Source organism: Hyaena hyaena, unplaced genomic scaffold (assembly GCF_003009895.1).
Source record: "Hyaena hyaena isolate Hyena2069 unplaced genomic scaffold, ASM300989v1 scaffold_345, whole genome shotgun sequence".
Classification (NCBI taxonomy): Eukaryota; Metazoa; Chordata; class Mammalia; order Carnivora; family Hyaenidae; genus Hyaena; species Hyaena hyaena.
In genome coordinates, this window is record NW_024080976.1 from 1,758,555 (window position 1) to 1,782,557 (window position 24,003).

At 35.8% G+C, this 24,003-nt stretch overlaps 1 protein-coding gene across 3 annotated transcripts in view; it reads right to left on the bottom strand.

The window, feature by feature from the left end:
- Window positions 1–350: 350 nt before the first annotated feature.
- The window catches only part of ZNF570 (zinc finger protein 570), a 40,749-nt gene continuing 17,096 nt past the window's right edge, over window positions 351–24,003 (bottom strand). For all 3 annotated transcript variants that reach the window (XM_039249718.1, XM_039249717.1, XM_039249719.1), the window contains exon 5: window positions 351–4,064. In XM_039249718.1, coding sequence (XP_039105649.1) covers window positions 2,707–4,064 — 1,358 coding nt within the window. In that variant the 3' untranslated portion in view covers window positions 351–2,706. The remainder of the gene's footprint in view (window positions 4,065–24,003) is intronic.

Consider the following 24,003-nt stretch of genomic DNA (forward strand, 5'->3'; position numbering starts at 1 on the left):
TCCACCTATATACATACAGTGTTGTCAGTCACACCTCAGTAAAGCTGGGGAAGGAGAAAAAGACTGATGGGGAAAAGCATGTAATAAGTAGGCCATAAAACCATCAGCATAAGCATACAGTCATTGTCAAAACACTGATATACCAAATTGTTAACAGTGATTGCATCTGAAATAAATTATGTGTCAGCTTCTTTCTGAAAAGAATGGTGAATATGGCTGCGAACACCAGTGGCATGCCTGAGATCTAGTAAGGAAGTAATCTGACAAAAGCAAATACTTAAATGTTATTTATTTTATTAAGAAAGTTTAAATATACAGAAAGATATAGAGAATAAGAATCTACCTATAAACCAACCAGCTTTATCAATTTATAAGAATTGGCCATATTTGCTTATTTTTTAAAGAAGTGATTAACAGATATCTTCCTTTGCATCATTTTCTCAAGCTCATTTTCTCCCCCGCTAAAGGTCACCACTGTTTTGGAATTACTATTTCCATGAATGTTGTTACACTAAATCTATATGGTATTTAGTCATGGAAAATACACATAGCATCAATTTGCATACTTTCAAACTTTATATAAATGGTACCATATCATACAAAGTACTGCCTAGTTCAATTTCATTAATATTGTTTTAAGATTTATCCATGTTGACAGAAATATCTCTACTTCATTCTTTTTAACTTGAGCTCTAACTTAACATTAACCCTAATGGTAATTTGATTGCTTTAAGCTTTTCATTCTTAAATAATACTGAAATAGACTTTCATGTACATCTGCCTAGACACATGAGGAGAGGAGAGACTATGAGGTTGAAGTGTGGAACTGCTGGATCAGAGAGTATCTGCATTTTCAACTTTACTAGATATTGCTAATTATCCTAAATAACAACTACTTCCAATAGCACTGTATGAACATTCCTACTGCTCTACATCTTTCCAGTAATTGGTACTATGATGCTTTTGCCAATGTGATAGTTTTGAAATAGTTCACTGTGGTCCTATTTGCTTTTCCCTTACTGTAATGGATATAAACAATTCTAATACCGCAAATCCATCTTTTCTCTATGGGTCTAAACCATCTTTATCATATGACCTATTTCCAGATTCGACAGCTGTCTTGCTTTTCTTAAGAATTCACACTCCATAGATGAATTTAGAACAAAGCTGTGAAATTAAAAGGAAAAAATACCTGAGGAATTTTGGTTCTAATTGGAGTGAATTTGTGAATTAGGAATAACTGACAATTTTATTATGCTGAGTCTCTTCAGCCTAGACCATATAATACTCCTCAGTTTATTATTCTTCATTTTGCTGGGTCAAGAAAACCTATTGTTTTATATTTAAGTATTAATGATTTTAGCCCTTGAAATTTAACTCCATGAAGACACAGTCTTAGTGTTGATCACTATTGTCTCCTTGTGTCTAAAACCATGTTCAGCAAACAGTAGGTACTCAATATTCACTGAAGGAGAAATATATATATGAAAACCTATATATATTTTATATATTCATATATATAACATATATATGAAATCCTATATATATATTTGTCTGTAGGTTTCTACCCTCAATTGGTTTGGTTTAAATTTTACAACCACTGGCTAAAACATTTACAAACTTTATACTTTTTCTGTGGTATGGAACAATTTAAATGCTTTTTAAATTACCCAGATTCGCCCATACAGTTGCGTGGGACTGGTACATTTTTATGGGGCAGTAAGAACTTCTGTTTATTGGTTATTTGGAGTTATGATACTCAGTTATTCTTCTAAGTCAATCTTCATTTTCCTTATATTAATTGGTTTATCCAATTCTCTTTAGAAACTTCCTAAAACTGGTTATAGGTGTCAATAGTTCTACTACTTATTGCCTATACTGATTACGTATCTAGAGTACAAAGACTCCCACTTATGTTTCTAAAATTTTCAGGTTTTCTCAGTTCTGACCTGCTGCTTCCCAGGGATGTTCTACTTTGTCCATTGAGGAGTTTTGTTCTAGCTGTGAGGAGTAAGTAAGTTAATATATGCTGAGTATGTAGAACAGTGCCTGGTGCAGAGTAGGCACTCAATACACGTAAGCTATTATGATTTATTCAATATCTGCTATAATTGATATGCTATGTGAAGCACTCTACATGCAAATTTATTCCTTTATATGCATCAATTTACAACAGACACTATATCATTTAATAATTACAGTTCTACAATACAGTGTCTTTTATTATCCCTATTTTAAGAATTAAAGAAAACCCTGAGGTTTAGAAAAGTCCAACAAATTACTCAAAGTCATACAATGCCACAGCAGTTGCAGAGCTGATTTTCCAGAATCTAAGCTCTTAGTCCTGGGAAGTGCCTAGTGCTCAGTGAAGGAGACTGGAATAAAATAAGACTGAAAAGTATGTAAGAACCAGATAATGAAGCACCTCATGAACAATTTAAAGACTGAGGATATTAGCTTAAGAACAATAGTAAACCAAAAAAAAAAAAAGTTTTAATTGGAAGCAGTGATGTATTCTTACACTAAAAAAAAAAAATCAGTTTGGGGCATGGTGGGAAATGAATTTAAGGGGATCAAAAGTTGATAGAGGAAGATCTATTAGAAGGCTACAGTATGGTGATCGAGGTGAGATGAATCTTAGAGTAGGATGACATTAGAGATAGAAAAAAAAAGGTATAAATTCTGGAAATATTTATGAGATAGTGTCTAGAGAACTTGGTGATTGACTGGATTGGGTGGTGAGAGTGACTCCCCAAGATGGATTCTCTGATGATGAGCAAGGTGTGCATGCTGTCTGAAAGTTTTCTTGCATTCCTTACATTCATAGGGTCTTTCTCCAGTATGAATTCTCTGATGTTGGGCAAGGGATCCACAGTAACTAAAAGCCTTTCCACAAACGTTACATTCATAAGGCTTCTCTCCAGTATGAACTCTCTGATGTTGAGTAAGGGATGAGTCATTGCTAAAAGCCTTCCCACACTTAATACATTCATAGGGTTTCTCTCCAGTATGAACTCGTTGATGTTGGGCAAGGTAGGCAATCTGGCTGAATGCTTTCCTACATTCTTGACATTTATAAGGTTTTTCTCCAGTATGAATTCGCTGATGTTGAGCAAGATGTGAATTCTGGCTGAAAGCCTTCCCACATTCCTTACATTCATAGGGTCTTTCTCCAGTATGTATTCTCTGGTGTACAGTAAGGTATGCACGAAGGCTAAATGCTTTCCCACAGACATTACATTCATAAGGTTTCTCACCAGTATGAACTCTCTGGTGTTGAGCAATAGATGATCTATTGCTAAATGCTTTTCCACATTCAATACATTCATAAGGTTTCTCTCCAGTATGAACTCTCTGGTGTTGAGCAAGGTATGCAAACTGGCTAAAGGCTTTCCTACACACTTTGCATTCATAAGGTTTTTCTCCAGTATGAACTCTCAGATGTTGAACTAGGTGTGCATTCTGACTGAACGCTTTCCTACATTCCTTACATTCATAGGGTTTCTCTCCAGTATGAATCCTCTGATGTTGAACAAGATTTGATCTCTGGCTAAAGGCTTTTCCACATTCTACACATTTATATGGTTTCTCTCCAGTATGAATTCTTTGATGAAGAGTAAGAGATGAGCTCTGGCTAAAGACTTTTTCACAGTCATTACATTTCAAAAGTTTTTTCTCTGTATAGATACTCTTGGGCTTAATGGCCATTAAATTCTTTTTAAAGCTTTTCTTATGTGTATCATGTTTATGTACTTTCTCCTCTTTGGTGGTTATCTGTTGTGTATGAAGCAGTGTGTTTGGATGGAACCTTCCCCAAGATTTGTTATATTCTTGTGCTCTTTTATTAACAAGGGCTTCTTCATGAGTGATTGTCTCTTCCTTGAAACATCCCTTCTGATTTACTGGCTGTCTCTCAAAATGGTCCTCACATTTCCATTCTTCTCTTAAACTGGAATACTCAAGGCTGCAGCTTGTAAGTTTTTCTAGTATCATCTGAGATGATTGTGCTTCATAAATATCCTGCTTTGAGGTTAACTCTTCAGTCTCACACATAGATTCCCAGCCTGAAAAATAATGTAAAAACATGTCTCCTCTATCATGTACCAGAAGGAACATTTCTGAATGTACATTCATAAAATGAAGTATGTGAATTTAATAACAAAACCCACAAAAACATTGGCTTTTGTAGTTCTGATGTTTGCAAGAAACTGAAAATAGATCATACAGAAATGTGAAGAGGAATGAAAAGAAATTATAAGAAAATCAGTAAGGTAGGGGCGCCTGGGTGGCTCAGTCATTTAAGCATCCGACTTCGGCTCAGGTCATGATGTCATGGTTCGTGAGTTCAAGCCCTGCATCGGGCTCTATGCTGACAGCAAGGAACCCGCTTTGGTTTTTTGTTTTTTTAATGTTTTATTTATTTCTGAAAGCAAGAAAGAGACAGAGTGAGCAGGGGAGGGTCAGAGAGAGAGGGAAATACAGAATCTGAAGCAGGCTCCACGCTCTGAGCTAGCTGTCAGCACAGAGCCCGACGCAGGGCTCGAACCCATGAACCGTGGAGATCATGACCTGAGCCGAAGTCGAATGCTTAACCAACTGAGCCACCCAGGCGCCCCATGGAACCTGCTTTGGATGCTCTGTCCCTGCCCCCTTCTCTGCCCCTCCCTTGTGCTTTCTCTCTCTTTCAAAATAAATGAATATTTTTTTTTAATCAGAAACGTAAATCTCATGTCAAAAAGGAATTATGGAGGTAGATGGACTTGGTTATAATTTCATACATGTACGAATAATAAAGGCACTGAAATAACATCCATTATTATAGTTGTTTCTTGCAAGAATATTTACTGAACCCTGTGCCAAAGTCTTCCAATGCTTTTGATACTACACTAAAGAAAGATCCTTACCTTTAATGACCTTATATTCTTGGGGGAGATGGGAAATAAATGTAAATGAGTAAATTTTACTGTATGTCAGAAGGTACTAAGTGCTTCAGAAAAAGAAAAGCAGAGTAAAAGAGATTAGGAATGTTGGTGAAGTCAGAGGCAGGAATAATTAATAAGTTAACATTCAAGCAAAGATTTGAAGAAAGTGAAGAAGTTAGTCACTTGGATATTTGGAGAAAGATCATTCTGGGCAGAAGAAACAGCCTAAAAGTAGAAGCACATTTGATATGTTTGGTGAATAGTAAGAAGGCCAGTGTAGCTGGAGAGGTGTTGTAGGAGATGAAGTCAGGAAATAAAAGATAAGATTATTTAAGGTTTGTACACTTTCTAAGGAATTTGGCTCTTATCCTGAGTGGGATCTGGAGAGCCACTAAAGTGTTTGTGGAGTAGAGGAGTGATACTTATTTACAGTTCAATGAAAATACTGAATTGTGGCAAATAATGGAAGAAGCCAGGAGACCTATGATTGTAGTAATCCAGGTGAAGATGATGAGGATCCAGACCAGAGGGCTATCAATGGAAGTATAGTGAGGTGGCCAGATTCTAGGTGTATTTTGTAGGAAATGCCAAGAGGATATCCTGACAGATTGGATAATAAAAGTAACAGAAAAATGAGAAAAGCAAGCCTTCAAAGTTTATGTCTGAGCCGTGGAAGGATGGATTAGCCATTAACAGTGATGGGAAAGGCCATGGGCACAGCAGGTTTGGGTGGGGATATATGGAAGATCTGGAATTCAGGTTTGAACATAAGAAACTTAAGGTGTTTTTTATTTTTTTAAATATTTATTTATTTTGAAAAAGAGAGATAACATGAGTGGCGGGGGGGAGAAAATAAATCCCAAGCAGGCTCCACACTGTCAGCACAGAGCCTGATCCAGGGCTCAAACTCATGAACCGCAAGATTATGACCCGAGCCAAAATCAAGAGTCGGATGCATGGGGCGCCTGGGTGGCTTAGTTGGTTAAGCATCCGACTTTCGCTTAGGTCATGATCTCGCGGTTCGTGGGTTCGAGCCCCACGTCGAGCTCTGTGCTGACTGCCAGCTCAGAGCCTGGAGCCTGTTTCAGTCTGTGACTCCCTCTCTCTCTGACCCTCCCCTGCTCAAGCTGTCTCTCTCTCTCTCTCATAGAAATAAATAAAACATTAAAAAAAAAAAAAAAAAAGAGTTGGCTGCTTAACCGACTAAGCCACCCAGACACTCTAAGTTGTTTTTTTAGACATTGAAATGGAAATGCTAAGAAGACAGCATTATGGACCCATAAGACTGAGTTTAAGATAGAGTTCAGGACTAAAGATTTTAAACTAGAAATTGCCAGCTAAAGAGAATGAGTATAGATAAAGAGGAGAGAAAGCAGCAAGTAATGAACCCTAGAGTACTCCAACATTAAGATATTTGGGAAAAGAGAACAAACCAAAAGAGATTAAGAAGGAACAAATGTAAACCAAAAAGTCATGGCTAAAAACATTAATATCACATGATATGAAATTAAAGGTTGTAATGAAAATCAACTTGTGGCGCAGTCGGTTAAGCATCCATCTTCAGCTCAGGTCATGATCTCACAGTCTGCAGGTTCAAGCCCTGCATCAGGCTCTGTGCTGACAGCTCAGAGTTTGGAGGCTGCTTCAGATTCTGTGTCTCCCTCTCTCTCTGCCCCTACCCCACTCATGCTCTATCCCTCTCCATCTCTCAAAAATGAATAAATGTTAAAAAAATTTTTTCTTTGAAAATCAACTTGTTCAATGATTTATACTGAAAAAGAATAAAATACAGTATCACAAAACACACAGAGTACTGGAATATTAGTCAAGAAATGTCACAAAAGTAGTAATAACAACAGCTAATAATAGTGACCATTACAAAGAATCACGTATATGTTGTGACTTGCAAAACACCAGAAATGAATCATACCATAAATAAAAGGCAAATAGAATGTAGAAGCTATGTAGAAGAAGGGAGATTACCATACCATTTACACGTATTTTTTCAAATAAGAATGTATCGTTTTGCAATTCCTGAATTAATTTTAAAAAGCAATAGAAGCAGGCATAAAGAAAATAATCTCAGAAGATAACTTTAACATTGACAACAACAATGAAGAGGGAAAATACCCTAAAAATAAACTTTACAAGAAATGAGCAAAAAGCTTTACAATTTAATGAGGGACCTGACCTCCCCACACACTTAAACTTGCATAAAGGGGAAAGATGCATACTTTGTTTTTCTATATGAAGAACCAAAATGTAAAGCCATTAATTCTAAAATTAATCTTTTACTTTCATTCAATTACAGTCAGAGCCTTATAGTGAATTTTTTAAAAAACTTGTGTAATAAAGAATTTGGCAGGCTTTTGTCCATAGTTCCCAAGAGGTAACCCTCTAAAACACTCTTAAGTTACTAGAAGGAGTGTCATTGTGATTCATGGTGTACCCCTTGGACCATACCTGATAGTTTACAGCTATAGTTTATGACTCATGACATGTCTCTAGATAGTTTTTGCTAATGTGATGACTTAGGATGGAGGCTAGCCATGCCAGAAAGACCAATTATGTGATTAAACAGTTGGTGCTTTGAGCTATCATATCAGTCTGGGAAGGGAAGGAGGCTGGAGATTGAAACACATTGGGCATTGGGCAAGGATTCACTCAATGATACTTACATAGTAAAACCAAAATACAAACAAACAAATAACTCTGTACAAGAGTTTCATCTCTTGAAAGCTTATTCTTTTGAATGTTGAGATGTCTGGAGGACCCTTTCATATTTGTAACTCTCCCAGACCTTGCCCTTGGTGTCTCTGCTTTTGGCTGGTTCTTTGTTATCTTTTGTTACAATAAAACTGTAATCATAATATATGGTTCTTTCCTGACCTCTGGAGATCACTGTTGTGAATTATCAAACCTGAAGGTGACTGTAGGTACCCCCTTATGTGTAGCTGGCTAATAAGGAATGAGGGTGGCCCTGAAGATCCCCAAACTTGCAGCTGCTGTCTGAAATAAGTACAGTCTTGTGGAGCACCATTCTCTCAGATTTTGCAGTTTGGCAAACTGACTTCAAGAATTTTTTTTTTAAATCTAAAGTTTATCAAAATAGTAAACATGAATCTAGGATATATTATATGCTATCCATGAACATGCATTAATCAGTTAAAATTTTTTTAATGTTATTATTTGTTTTTGAGAGAGAGACACAGAGCACGAGTGGAGGAGGGGCAGAGAGAGGGAGACACAGAATCTAAAGAAGGCTCTAGGCTCTGAGCTATCAGCACAGAGCCCAATTCGGGGCTCGAACCCATGAATTGCGAGATCATGACCTAAGCCGAAGTTGGACCCTCAACCAACTGAGCCACCCAGGCGCCCCATGCATTAATAAATTTTAAAAGATTGAAATCATATAAATTATATTTCTCAATCATAATTAAATGAAACTAGAAATCAATAGCAAAATAAAAACTGGAAAAAATCCACAAATATGTGGAAATTAAACAACACACACTTAAACAGCCAACAGGTCAAAGAAGAAATCACAAAGTATCTTGAAACCAATGAAAAGAAAAATATAACATACCAAAAATTATGGGATGCATCAAAAGCCGTCTAAAAGGGAAATGTAAAGCTATTAATGCTAAACGGGGCGCCTGGGTGGCTTAGTCGGTTAAGCGTCCGACTTTCGCTTAGGTCATGATCTCGCAGTTTGTGGGTTCGAGCCCCGCGTCGGGCTCTGTGCTGACTGCCAGCTCGGAGCCTGGCGCCTATTTCAGAGTCTGTGACTCCCTCTCTCTCTGACCCTCCCCTGCTCATGCTGTCTCTCTCTCTCTCTCTCCCCTAGGAAAAAAAAAAAAAGATGGCAAATCAAAAACCTACCTTTACATCTGAACAAACTAGAAAAAGAGCAAACTAAAACCAAAGCTAGGAGAAAGAATATAATGAAGTAGAGGTAAACCAAATAAATGGAAAAATAATACAATCAACAAAACCAAGAGTAGTTTTTCAAAAAGATTGACAAAACTGGAGTGCCTGGGTAGCTCAGTCGGTTGAGTGTCTGACTTTGGCTCAGGTCATGATCTTACAGTCCAGTCCATGGGTTCGAGTTCTGTGTCGGGCTCTGGGCTGGCAGCTCAGAGCCTGGAGCCTGCTTCGGATTCTGTGTCTCCCTCTCTCTCTCTGCCCTCACCTGCTCATGCTCTGTCTCTCTCTGTTTCTCAAAAATGAATAAATGTTAAAAAAAAAAAAAGATTGACAAAACTGAAAAACTTTTAATTGGGTTGACTAGGGGTAAAACAAAAGATTCAAGTAACTAAAATCAGAAATGAAAGGCGCCACATTACTATCAATTATAGAAAAATAAAAAGGATTATAAGAGTAGTATGGACAACTGCATACCAACAAACTGGATAAATGGACAAATTCTAAGAAACACACAACCTACTAAGACTGAATCTTAAAGAAATAGAAAACCTGAACAGACCCATAACTAAGCTGACTGAATCTGTAATCTAAAACCTTCCAACAAGTAAAGGCCAAGGACCAGATAGTGTCTGTTGTGAATTCTATCACACATTTAAGAATTCACATGAATCCTCCTCAAACTCTTCCAAAGAAACGATGAGGAGTAAAGACTTCCAGACTCATTCTATGTGGCTAGCATTACTCTGACACCAAAGCCAGACTAAGATACCATAAGAAAACTAGAGACCAATCAATATCCCTTATGAGCATTGATGTAAACCTCATCAACAAATACTAGCAAACTGAATTCAACATTATATTATAATGATTATACACCATGACCAAGTAGAATTTGTTGCTGGGATGCAAGGATGGTTCAGCAAAAATTAATATAACACACATTAACAGAGAGAAGGCAAAACCTCAAATGATCATTTCAAATGATGTAGAAAGAGCATATTACAAAATTCAACAACCTTTCATGATAAAAACACTTAACTGGCAACAGAAGGAAACTACTTCAACATAATAGAAGCTATATATGAAAAGACCACAGCTAACATCATATTCAATGGTGAAAGACTGAAAGGTCTCCTCAAAGATCATGAAAAAGGCAAGAATGCCCACTTTCACCACTTCTAGCCAATAAAGTACTAGAGGTTCTAGCCAGAGCAATCAGTCAAGAAAAATAAATTTTAACATTTCAAATTACAAAGGAAAAAGTAAAATTTGTAGATGACATGCTCTTCTATGTACAAACACTAAAGATTCTACATCATCTCCCACCCCTATGAGAACTAATAAATGAGTTCAGCATAGTAGTGAGATACAAAGTCAGCACACCCAAATCAGTTGTATTTCTATGCACAATGAACAATCTGAAAAGGAAATTAAGAAAACAACTCTATTTACAATAGCATGAAAAAGAATAAAATAAGAATTAAGGAGATGAAAAACTTGTACAATGAAAAAACTACAAAACATTGCTGAAAGAAATTAAAGAAGATGTGAATAAATGGAGATAATCCTGAATTCATGATTACAACATTAACATCACTAAGAGAGCCATACTACTGAAAGCTACCTACAGATTCAGTGCAATCCATTGAAATCCCAATTAGGATTTTTTTCCTAGAAATAAGAAAAATTCATATGGGATCTCAATGGACCCTGAACAGTGAAGACAATCTTGAAAAGGAAGAGCAAAGTTAGAAATCTCACACTTCCTGATTTCAGAACTTTCTTCAAAATTCTATAGTAATCAAAACAGTGTGGTACTGGCATAAAGACAGACATACAGACTAATGAAATAGAAAACAGAAAGCCCAAAAATAAACCCTCACATATATAATCAAATGACTTTTGATAAGGGTGCCAACAAATAAGAAAAACCCACAACTAATCTTACTCTCACTGACTAAAAACTAAGCACTCTACCACTATGGTTAAGAATAAGACAGGGATGTCCACTCTTACCACAAATATTTGACATAGTACTGGAAGTCCAAGCCACAGCCATCAGAAACCACAAAAAATAAAAAGCATCCAAACTGGCAAAGATCTACTATTTGTAGATGACAATGGTACTCTATACAGAAAATCCAAAAGACTCCACCAAAAAATTGCTAAAATTGATACATGAATTCAGTAAAGTCGTAGGACACAAAATCAGTGTACAAAAATCTGTTGCATTTGTATACACCAATAATGAAGCAGCAGAAAGAGAAATCAAGGAATCCCATTTACAACTGCACCCAAAACAATAAGATACCTAGGAATAAATGTAACCAAAGAGATGAAAAGACCTATACTTTGAAAACTGTATTATAACACTGATGAAAGAAATTGAAGACAACACAAAGAAATGGAAAAACATTCCATACTTATGGATTGGAAGAACAAATATCGTTAAAATGTCTATACTACCCAAAGCAATCTAAACATTTAATGCAATCCATATCAAAATACCAATTGCATTTTTCACAGAGCTAGAACAAAAAATCCTAAAATTTGTATAGAACCACAAAAGACCCCGAATAGCCAAACCAGTCTTGAAAAAGAAAGGCAAAGCTGGAGACATCACAATACTGGACTTCATATTATATTACAAAGCTGTAGTGATCAAGACAAAATGGTACTGGCCCCAAAACAGACACATACACAGACACATATATTCAATGGAATGAAAAAGAAAACCCAGGAATGAACTCATAACTATACAGAAAAAAAGTTTCTTCAACAAATGGTATTGGGAAAACTGGACAACAACATGCAAGAGAATGAAACTGGAATACTTTCTTACACCATACACAAAAGTAAATTCAAAATGGATTAAAGACCTCAGTGTGAGACAAGAAACCCTAGAGGAGAACACAAGCAGTAACCTCTTTGACATTGGCTGACAACAACCTCTTTGACATTGGCTAGCAACTTACTAGATAGGTCTTCTGAAGCTAGAGAAACAAAAGCAAAAATAAACTATTAAGACTTCATCAAAAATAAGAAGCTTCTGCACAGTGAAGGAAACAATCAACAAAACTAAAAGGCAACCTATAAAATGAGAGAAGAGATTTACAAGTGACATATCTGATAAAGAGTTGGTATCCAAAATCTATAAAGAATGTATACAACTCAACAACCAGAAAACAAATAATCCAGTGAAGAAATGGGCAGAAAACATGAATAGACATTTTCCCAAAGAAGACATATAGATGATAAGGGTGCCAAGAGCATTCAATGGGGAACGGACACAGGCTTTTAACAAATGGTGCTGAGAAAATTGGATGTCCACATACAAAACAATAAAGCTGGGCTTGCTTTATATCATACACAAAAGTTAACCCCAAATGGATCAAAGAGCTAAATATAAGACCTAAAACTAAAATATTTTTAGTTGCAAACATAGGGAAAAAAATCATCATAACATTGAATTTACCAAAGATTCCTAGGTTATAATACCATAAAACATAGACAACAAAAGAGAAAGTAAACAAACTGAATTTCATGAAACTTAAAAACTTTTATGCATTAAAAGTCATAATCAACAAAATAAAAAGGCATCCCACAAAATGGGGGAAAACATCTGCAAATCATGCATCTGAAAATGCATATATATCCAGAAAATATAAAGAACTCCTACAACTCAAAAAGAACACAATTTAAAAATAGACAAGGATTTTGGATACACATTTTTCCAAAGAAGAGATACAAATGGCCAACAAGCGTGAAAAGATGTTCCACATTACTAATCATTAGGGAAATGCAAATCAAAACCACAAGATGCCACTTCATACTCATTAGGATGGCTACTGTTAAAAAGAAAGAAAGAGGGGCGCCTGGGTGGCTTAGTCGGTTAAGCGTCCAACTTTCGCTTAGGTCATGATCTCGCGGTTCGTGGGTTCAAGCCCCGTGTCGGGCTCTGTGCTGACAGCCACCTCAGAGCCTGGAGCCTGTTTCAGAGTCTGTGACTCCCTCTCTCTCTGACCCTCCCCTGCTCACGCGGTCTCTCTCTCTCTCNNGAGAGAGAGAGAGAGAGAGAGAGAGAGAGAGAGAGAAAGAAAGAAAGAAAGAAAGAAGGAAAGAAAGAAAGAAAGAAAGAAAGAAAGAAAGAAAGAAAGAAAGAAAGAAAGAAAGAAAGAAAACGGGAGCCTGGGCGGCTCAGTTGGGTAAGCATCCAACTCTTGATTTCAGCTCAGGTCACGATCCCAGGGTTGTGGGATCAAGCCCCATGCTGGGCTGTGCACTGAGCGTGAAGACTGCTCAAGATTCTCTCCCTCTGCCCTTCTCCCCTGCTTGCACTCTCTATAAAATAAAAAAGGGAAAAAAGATTAAAAAAAAAAAAAAGAAAAGAACAGGTGTTGGTGAAAATGTGGGGAAACTGGAACCCGTGGCACTGTTGGTGAGAATGTAAAATGGGAGAGGGTCTATGGAAAATAGTATAGCAGTTCCTCAAAAGTTAAAAATAAAATTACCAGAAGATTCAGCAATTCCACTTTTAGGTATATACCTAAATGAACTGAAAGCAAGGTATCAAACAGGAATTTCTACCCCTAGGTTCATAGTAGCATTATTTACAATAGCCAAAAGATGGAAGCAACCAAAACATGTCATTAAATGGATAAACAAAATGTGGTATATACATACAATAGAATACTATTCTACTTTTAAAAAAGAGGAAATTGTGGGGCACCTGGGTGGCTCAGTTAGTTAAGCATCAGACTCTTGATTTTGGGCTCAGGTTATGATCTCATGGTTTGTGAGTTCAAGCCCCATGTTAGGCTCTGTGCTGACAGTGTGGAGCCTGCTTGGGATTCTCTCTCTCCTCTCCCCCTCCCTGGCACACGCTCTCTCTCTCTCTCTCTCTCTTTCAAAATAAATATATAAACATTAAAGAAAAAGGAAACTGTGATACACGCTACAACATGACTGAACTTTGAAGACATTATCCCCATGTGAAATACTCCAGTCAAAAGGAGACAAATGCTGTATGATTCCACTTATATAAGATACTTAGAGCAGTGCAATTCACAGAGAGAAGGTGGAATGATGGTTACCAGAGACTGGGGAAAGGGAGAATGGAGAATTACTATTTAATGTGTATAGTTTCAGTCTTACAAGATAAAAAGAATTCTATGATAAGGTGCTGGTGACAGAAGCACAAAAATATGAAAGTACTTAATGCTACTGAAGAGACAGTACTTTAAAAACAGTTTAGAGTAGGGGCGCCTGGGTGGCTTAGTCGGTTAAGCGTCTGACTTTCGCTCAGGTCATGATCTCGCGGTTCGTGGGTTCGGGCCCCGCATCGGGCTCTGTGCTGACTGCCAGCTAGGAGCCTGGAGCCTGTTTCGGTCTGTGACTCCCTCTCTCTCTGACCCTCCCCTGCTCATGCTGTCTCTCTCTCTCTCGTAGAAATAAATAAAACATTTAAAAAAATAAAATAAAATAAAATAAAATAAAAACAGTTTAGAGTAAATTTCATTATATGTCTCTTATTATAATTTAAAAAAAATTTTAATCTGTTTTTAATGTGAGACAAAAGAATAAAATCCTGAATAAGGAAGAGACCTTATAGATAAGTAAAAAGAATTAATAGCCCATTAAAAATAGACAACTGATGTGAAGAGAAAATTTTAAAAACAACTGGGTAATAAATGCATGTAACAAAATCAATCTCCTGTGTTCAAAAAAATGTAAATTAAGAAAACACATTATGATATTATATTTAATCTACCACATTACCAAAAGGTGTAGATTCATTCTTTCTCATTCAGAGGGAGTGTATAGGATATAAAATTAGAGAGAGCAACATGATAGTGAGTAACTAGATCCTTTAACAATACACAGGATCCCTGTCCAGCAATAGAGCAGACTAGTTAAAATGACAAACCAGAAGATTAAAATAAACAAAGTAACAACTTAAGATGTTATGTAAAACATAGAAAATACCTTTTTAGATATGTTGCAAAGCTAGCAAGAAATTAAGGTAAACTCCTAGAGGTCAAAAAGACTCCAGAAGGTACTTTTGAGTAAGTAAGGGGCAACTGAAGCTAAGAACATCAGTTTAACACAGATGAGAAAGAAGGTCATATTAACATCTAACTGGAGTTTTAGGAAAAGAAAGTACAGAGAAAAGGGGAGTAGTAATATGTGAAGAAATAACCACTGACCATTGCCTAAAAACTGTTAAGACCAGAATGTTCAGATACAAGAAACAGAATAAATCTTAATTAGAGCAATTAAAATGAAATATGGGGCACCTGGGTGGCTCAGTTGGTTGAGCATCTGATCTCAGCCCAGGTCATGATCTCGTGGTTCACAAGTTCAAGTCTCATGTCTGAAGCCTGCTTCAGATTCTATGTCTCCCTCTCCCTCTCTGTTCTTCCCCTGTTCATGCTCTGTCTCTATCTCTCACTCAAAAATAAATAAATACATTAAGAAACTTTTTAATGAAATTTACATTTAGGGGTGCTTAGGTAGCTCATTAGGTTAAGCATATGACTTTGGCTCAGGTCATGATCTCACGATTTGTGGGTCTGAGCCCCAGATAGGGCTCCACACTGATGGTACAGAGCCAGCTTGGGATTCTCTCTCTCTCCCTCTCTCTCTGGCCCTTCCCCCTCTCTGTCTCTCTCTCTCTCAAAATAAATCAATAAACTTAAAAAAAAATTACATTTAGATACACCATAGTGAAAATATAGAGTAACATGAGCAAAGAGAAGGTAGTTTTTAAAAGAAGCAAGGAAGAAAATATTAATGAGGCAACAATAGAAGCCAGAAAAGTATAGAGTGTTATCTTTACGGTGCTGAGAAAAATAACTGTCAACTTATGAGTGTGTATATATAAAGATTCTTACATGCATGGTATCAAAATAAATATACAAAACAAATGAATAATAACAAAATAGTTTATATAAGTAGTACATTTATTGATAAAGGCTTTGATTCAGGAAAAAGTTCTGGTATATAGAAAAGAATGGTGAATGAAGAAAATGAAATGTAGGCAAATCTAAACAACACTAAAAATAATGGTCTACTTTTGTAACTTTATAAAACAAAGTAATCATTTATAGGATTAAAAGAAATAACTGAAATGAGGGTAAGTGAGGTTAAAACATTCTAAGGTTCTTATATTTTTTAAGGGAGGAAAAAATAAAGGTAAAGAATAATTTTAGACTTTGTTAAGGTGATTATAAAAGTTAAAAATTTTTAAAGATTTTATTTTTAAGTAATTGCTAACCCAATGTAGGACTCTAACTTACAACTCCAAGATCAAGAGTTGAAGGCTCAGCTCACTGAGCTGGCCAGGTGCCTCATAAATGTTAAATTTTCTTTTTTTTAAATTTATTTCTGAGAGAGAGAGAGCGTGAGCAGAGGTGGGTCAGAGAGAGAGGGAGATACAGAATCTGAAGCAGGCTCCAGGCTCTGAGCTAGCTGTGAGCACAGATCCCAACGTGGGGCTTGAACCCACGAACTGTGAGATCATGACCTGGGCCGAAATTGGACACTTAACCGACTAAGCCACCCAGGCGCCCCATAAATGTTAAATTTTCTAAGCTAATCAATACAAGAACAGAAATAGACTGTATAACTTTCAGATTAGCAGATGAAGAAAAAGTCAAGAAATAAGAAAAATGGAAAAAGAATTTATAAAAAAAAATAAGATGGTAGAAATAAGTCCAATTCTATTAGTAATACCAAGACATGTAATTGACTGCCATAATTTACTTAAAACATATAGGTTATCAGAGCAGAATAAAAAACTGTTTAGTTATATATACTGTTCACAAGAGAAACACAGAAAGTAAGAGAATAAAGGGATAGAAAAGCTACACCAAGCAAGTATTAACAAAAGAAGACTAATATACCTACACTAACATTAAGCAAAAATAGTTAAGAGAAAAATCATCTCTAGAGTTAAAGATGGTAACAATAATATATGGAAGAATTTACCAGAAAGATAAAACAATCCAAAAACATAGGACTTAATAAAATACTTTCAAAACATAAGTAACCAATTGTCAGAATTACCAAAAAAAGTATATATTAATCATCAGAATTTTTAAAATAATTTTTAATGTTTATTTATTTTGAGAGAGAGAGAGAGAGTGTATGCATGCATGGCAGAGGGCCAGAGAGAGAGGGAGAGAGAGAGAATCCCAAGCAGGCTCCACAGGGTCAGTGCACAGAGCTTCACATGGGGCGTGAACCCATGAAACCATGAGATCATGACCTGAGACAAAATCAAGAGATGGACGCTTAGCCAACTGAGCCATCCAGGTGCCCCTCAGAGATTTTTTTAAATCAATAAAGACACAGAAGATTTGATCAGCAAAATTAATGAGCTTAATCCAATGAACATATATCAAATGTTGTACACTCCACAACCAGAAACAGATAATATTTTTTAGAACACAATAACTATTTAACCACTAACACATAAAATAAGTTTCAAAGAATTTCAATTAAATAGACCGTCTTCTCTAACCACAGTGCAGTTAAAGAAAGAAAATTTAATTTGGAACTTAAAACTTCCAATTAATTCATGGGTCAGAAGAAATCAATGGAAATTAGAAAGTGATTATACATGATAACAAAAAATATGACATATCAAAACATGTGGAATACATTCCTAATATAGTCTTAAGTGCTCATAATAGAAAAAAGAAAGCCTCAAAAATAATGAATTATCTAACTTTAAATCTTAAAAAGAGAGGGGTGCGTGGGTGGCTTAGTCAATTAAGCATCCGACTTTGGCTCAGGTCATGATCTCATAGTTCATGGGTTTGAGACCCATGTGAGGCTCTGTGCTGACAGCTCAGAGCCTGGAGCCTGCTTCAGACTCTATGTGTGTCTCACTCTTGGCTCCTCCCCCACTTGTGCTCTTTCTCTCAAAAATAAATAATAAACACTAAAAAAAATTTTTTTTAAACTTAACAAAAGAGAACAGCATAAATACATGTAGGAGGCATTACATAATAAAGAGAAATAAATGAAATTTTAAAAAACATACATTAGAGAGGATCAGTGAAGAGAAAAATGACTAAAAATACTAAGAAAATGATAAATCCATGGAAAAATTAGTTTCTCCCTTTTTGGGAGGAAAAGAGGTCATAATTACATATACTACCAACTTTAGATAAGAGAAGATAATAGAGAACTTTAATAAATTTGAAATTTTACATAGGACATAAAAGTTCTTAGAAAAAAATGCTATATATAACTCTATGATTATAGGAGAAATAGAATCTTAGAACAGATTGAATTAGTAGTTTAAAGTCTTTTCACAGGAAAATCACAAGCCAAGATGAACACAGTTCTACCAAACATTCAAAAAACAAAGAATTTTGATTTTACACAAATTATTCTAAGGAAGAAAAAGAGGAATGCTAACCAATAGATTTTATGAGACTAGTATCTTGATTCTAAAATCTAACAAGAGCTCATGAATGAAAAACTGAAGGTCAACCTCACTGATTAACATAGATGCAAAAAATACTAAATATATTGGCAAATAGCAAGTAGCCACAAATGAAAAAGATATAAAAATGGATTTGTCTCAGGACTACAAAGTTGGTTCAACATTAAAAGTGTAATATGCAATTCACATTAACAGATGAAAAACTAAAAACTATCTAATCATCTATAGATAAAGAAAAACATTTGTTGAAACTCAAAAGCTTTCCACAATGAAACTCTAGCAAGTAGGAACAAAAAGGTTACCTACCAAAATATTTAAATATCAGAATTATTAATAACAAAATCTGAAAGCACTCTCATTAAGACCAAAGGGGACAAGAATTCCTGCTATCATCACACAACAAAAAGAAATAAAAGGCATCCAAATTGTCAAGGAAGAACTCAAACTTTCACTATTTGTAGATGACATGATATTCTATACAGAAAATCCAAAGACTCCACCAAAAAATTGCTAGAACTGATACATGAATTCAGTAAAGTCACAGGATACAAAATCAATGTACAAAAATCTGTTGCATTTCTATACATCAATTATGAAGCAGCAGAAAGAGAAATTAATAAAACAATCCCATTTACAACTGTACCAAAACCAGTAACATACATAGGAATAAACCTAATCAAAGAGGTAAAAGACCTGTACTCTGAAAACTATAAAACACTGATGAAAGAAAGCAAAGATAACACAAAGAAATAGAAAGACATTCTATGCTCATGGACTGGAAGAGCAAATGTTGTTTAAATGTCTATACTACCCAAAGCACTTTTAATGTACACATTTAATGTGATCCCTAGCAAAATACCAACATTTTTCAGAGAACTAGAGCAGATAATCCTAAAATTTGTATATGGAACCACAAAAGACCCCAAATAGTGAAAGCAACCTTGAAAAAACAAAGCAGAGCTGAAGGCATTGTAATTCCAGACTTAAGTTACATTACAAAGAACAGTATGGTACCAGGGGTGCTTGGCTGGCTCAGGTAGTGGAGTGTACGACTCTTGATCTTGGGGTTGTGAGTTTGAGCTCCACATTTGGTGTAGAGATTACTTAAAAATAAATTCTTTAAAAAAACCAGTATGGTACTGGTACAAAATACAGACATATAGATCAACAGACTAGAATAGAAAACCCAGAGATAAACTCACAATTATATGGTCATCTAATCTTCAACACAATAAGAAAGCATATCCAATGGAAAAAAGATAGTCTCCTCAACAAATGGTGTTGGGAAAACTGGACAGCAACATGCAAAAGAATGAAATTGGACCACTTTCTTACACCATACACAAAAATAAATTCAAAATGGATTAAAGACCCAAATGTGAGACAGGAAACCATTAAAATCCTAGAAGAGAACACAAGCAGGTATTTCTCTATCAATCAGCTATAGCAACTTTTTTTCTAGATAGGTTCCCATAGGGAAAGGAAATAAAAGCAAAAATAAACTACTGGGACTACATCAAAATAAAAACCTTCTGCACAGTGAAGGAAACAATTAACAAAACTAAAAGACAACCTATGGAATGGGAGAAGATATTTGCAAATAACATATATAAAGAACTTCTACAACTCAATAGCCAAACCCCAAATAATCCATTTAAAAAAACGGGCAGAAGACATGAACAGAGTTTCTACAAAGAACAGGTGGCCAACAGACACATAAAAAGAATGCTCATCATCACTCATGATCAGGGAAATGCAATGAAAACTATAATGAGATATCACTTCTTACACCTGCCAGGATGGCTAAAATCACCAGCACAAGAAACAACAGGTATTGACAAAGATGTGGAGAAAAAGGATCCCTCATGCACTGTTGGGAATGCAAACTGTTGTAGCCACTGTGGAAACAGTATGGAGGTTCCTCAAAAAGTTAAATATAGAACTACCTTATGGTCCAGCAATTGCATTACTGGTATTTACCAAGAATACAAAAACACTAATTCAAAAGGATACATGCACCCCTATGTTTATAGCAGTATCATTCACAATAACCAAATTATGGAAGCAGCCCAAATGTTCATTGATTGATGAACAGATAAAGAAGATGTGGTATACATATACAATGGAATATTATTCAGTAATGAAATCTTGCCATTTGCAATGACATGGATGGAGTTAGACAGTATTTTGCTAAGTGGAGTAAATCAGACAAGGACAAATACGATATGATTCACTCACATAGAATTTAAGAAACAAAACAAACAAGCAAAGAGGAAAAAAGAGAGACAAACCAAGAAATAGACTTAATTACACAGAACTGATGGTAGGGTTGGTGAATGGGTTAAATAGGTGATGGAGATTAAAGACTGCACTTGTAATGAGCACCAGGTGATATATGAAATTTTTGAATCACTATACTGTACACCTGAAACTAATACAACATGCTGGGTTAACTAACTGGAATCAAAATAAAAACTTAAAAAGAATGCCTGCTATCATTATTTCAGTTCATACTATACTGGAGATCTAAGGGCAATAGAAAAGAGAAATTAAAAGCATAAGAATTTAAAATTATTCACGGATATGCCTGCCCACAGAGAAAAATCCAAATAAATCTAAAAACTATTAGCATTAATGGGAAAGCTTGGCAGTATTGCTGGATATAAGGTCAATGTATAAAAGTTAAGTTCATTTCAAAACATGAGCAACAAATAGAAAACATATATAACACTTTAACATAGTAACAAAACTAAGATGCCTAGGAATTAATCTAACAGAAGATATGCATAGCCTTTATGAAGAAAATTATAAAACATACCAAAGGAAATTCTAAAACCTAAATAAATGGAGAGTTAAACCACAGAATAAAAAATTTACAAATAGAAAAATTTACAAAACTGACAGAGAGTATAAGTAAAATTTCAATTACAAGCCAATCACTTTTTTTTTTTTTTTTGGTTTCTGGTGGAAATTGACAAGTTGGCTCTAAACTATTCAGATGGCTAACAGGCAAAGAAGAAATTCTGAAGAATATAAACAAGGTATAGGAAACTTGCCCTAACAGATATCCTGTCTTTTTTTTTTTTTTTTTAATGCTTATTTATTTGAGAGAGAGGGAGAGTACACGTGAGTAAGGGAGCGACGGGGGTGGGGGGTGGGGGGTGGAGGGAGAATCCCAAGCAGACTCCAAGCTCAGCATAGAGCCAGACATGGGGCTCCATCTCGTGAATTGTTAAGATCACTACGTGAGCTGAAATCAAGAGTCAGACGCTTATCTGACTGAACCACCCAGGTGCCCCAGCTACCCCATCTTATAAGTATTTTAATTAAAACACAGTGTAGTACTGGCATAAGGAAATAGAGATCAATGAAATGGAACAGACCTCAAAATCAGACCCATAAATATACTATATAACCTGATACATTAAGATGCTTAGTCAGTTAAGTGCCCAATTCTTGATATTGCCTCAAGTCATGTAATATTCTCAATGATGAACAAAGAGAGCTCACTTCTTCAGTAACTCTAGGACATCTGGTTTTCCATTAAGGCACAGAAATTAAATTCTTTCTTTATTCTCAAAAATCAGTTTCAATTGGATTACAGTCCTAAATATGAATGGAAAATCTTTAGAAGACAATTTGAGAATATCTATATGACTTTAGAATACAAAGTTTACTTAAAACTAAATATCAGAATCAAAAATATAAACTACAAGCATACATATAAAATACATATATATTGTATTTTATATTATTACAATATGTATTGTACTGTAAACACATATACATCCCCAAAATGAGCAAAAGACTTGAGCAGGCACCTCACAAAAGAGGAAATCGAAACCTAAAAGATGCCCAATTTATTCTGTAATCAAAGAAATTCAGATGGCTAGTATAGGAGATAATATTTCACACTCATCAAATTGTAAAAATTTTTTAAACTGGTCAATTTTGAGTACAGAGCAATGAGTACTCTCACACACAGCTATGAGAAGTGTAAATTAATACAAGCACTTTGGAAAGTAAATAGCATTATTTAGTAAATACCTGGCTATGTTCTCTGTAAAAACTCCAGCATTTGTGCACCAATAATCACATATAAGGTTCACAGCAGTTAACATTTATTATAGCACAAAATGGAAGCAACTCAAATGACCTTCAATGGATAAACTGTGGTTTACATGGTGGAATACATTACATTTGAGCAGACACAAATTCAGTAAACCACAGCTACTAAAATTAACATGGATGAATCTCAGGAATATAATTTTGAGTTTAAAAAAATCAGAATTACATGCACAATATATTTCCACATGTAAAAAGCTGAAAACACAAAAATATAATATTTTATTTAGGAGTATATGGTACAACTAAAGAAAAGGCAAGAATGGGGTGCCTGGTGGCTTAGTCAGTTAAGCGTCCAGTTCTTGATTCTGACTCAAGTCATGACCTCACAGTTGTGAGATCAAGCCCTGAATAGGGCTCCAGGCTGGGCATGGAGTCTGCTTAAAATTCTCTCTCTCTCCCTTACCCTCCACCCCTCCCCCATGTTTTGTCTCAATCACTCTCTCTCAAAAAAAAGGAAAGAAAAGAAAAAGAAAGAAAGAAAAGGCAAGAAAAGATAGCAAAGTTGTAGAATAATGGTTTCTCCTGTGAGGGGTGGGGATGGATCATGGGTAGAGAATAGTATGTACCATTAGGCAGGGGCCCTCATGGGTCTCTAGTAGCATTTACAATTTTCTGGTTTTTTACTGAGCCAGCCAGGTGCCCCAACAATTTTCTATTTCTTAAGAAATAAGTACATGGGTTTTTGTTTTATTATTATTTTAACTATATATATATACTAATATACACTCCTGTGTGTATGATTTATTTAATAATAATAAAATTTAACCATATTATTCCTTGAAACTACAGTTCCACATCAAACGTTTTTCTTGAAAAACTGAATGAACAAGGACATAAAAGACTGGAGAGAGGTAGTGGGGGGTGGGGTGAGTTGGGGAGTGGTACTGACAGAGATGTTTACAATGTCCCTAATTTTCTTTTGAACTTTAGTTTTCCATTTTATCTTAATGCTTCCTATGTCTATCTAAAAATCCTTCCTTTTTTTTTTTTTTTTTAAGTTTTTACTTACTTATTTTGAGAGAGACAGAGACAGTGTAAGCAGGGGAGGGATAGAAAGGGAGGGAGAGAATCCCAAGCAGGCTCCTCACTGCTAGAACAGAGCTCAATGGGGACCTCAAACCTACGAAACTGCCAGGTCATGACCCCAGCCAAAACCAGAGTTGGACGTTCAATAGACTGAGCCACCCAGGTGCCCTAAAAGTCTTTCTTATGCCACAAACCTAAACTCTTTAGTCTCTTCTCTTTGAAATGTTTTCTAGCTTCTGACCTGTGTTTTTGGCTTTGTTTTTTTTTTTTTTTTTATTTCTAGGAGAGAGAGAGACAGCATGAGCAGGGGAGGGTCAGAGAGAGAGGGAGTCACAGACTCTGAAACAGGCTCCAGGCTCTGAGCTGGCAGTCAGCACAGAGCCCGACGCGGGGCTCGAACCCACGAACTGCGAGATCATGACCTAAGCGAAAGTTGGACGCTTAACCAACTAAGCCACCCAGGCGCCCCTTTTTTTTTTTATTTTTTTAATGTTTATTTATTTTTTGAGAGACAGAGAGCATGAGTGGGGTGGGGGCAGAGAG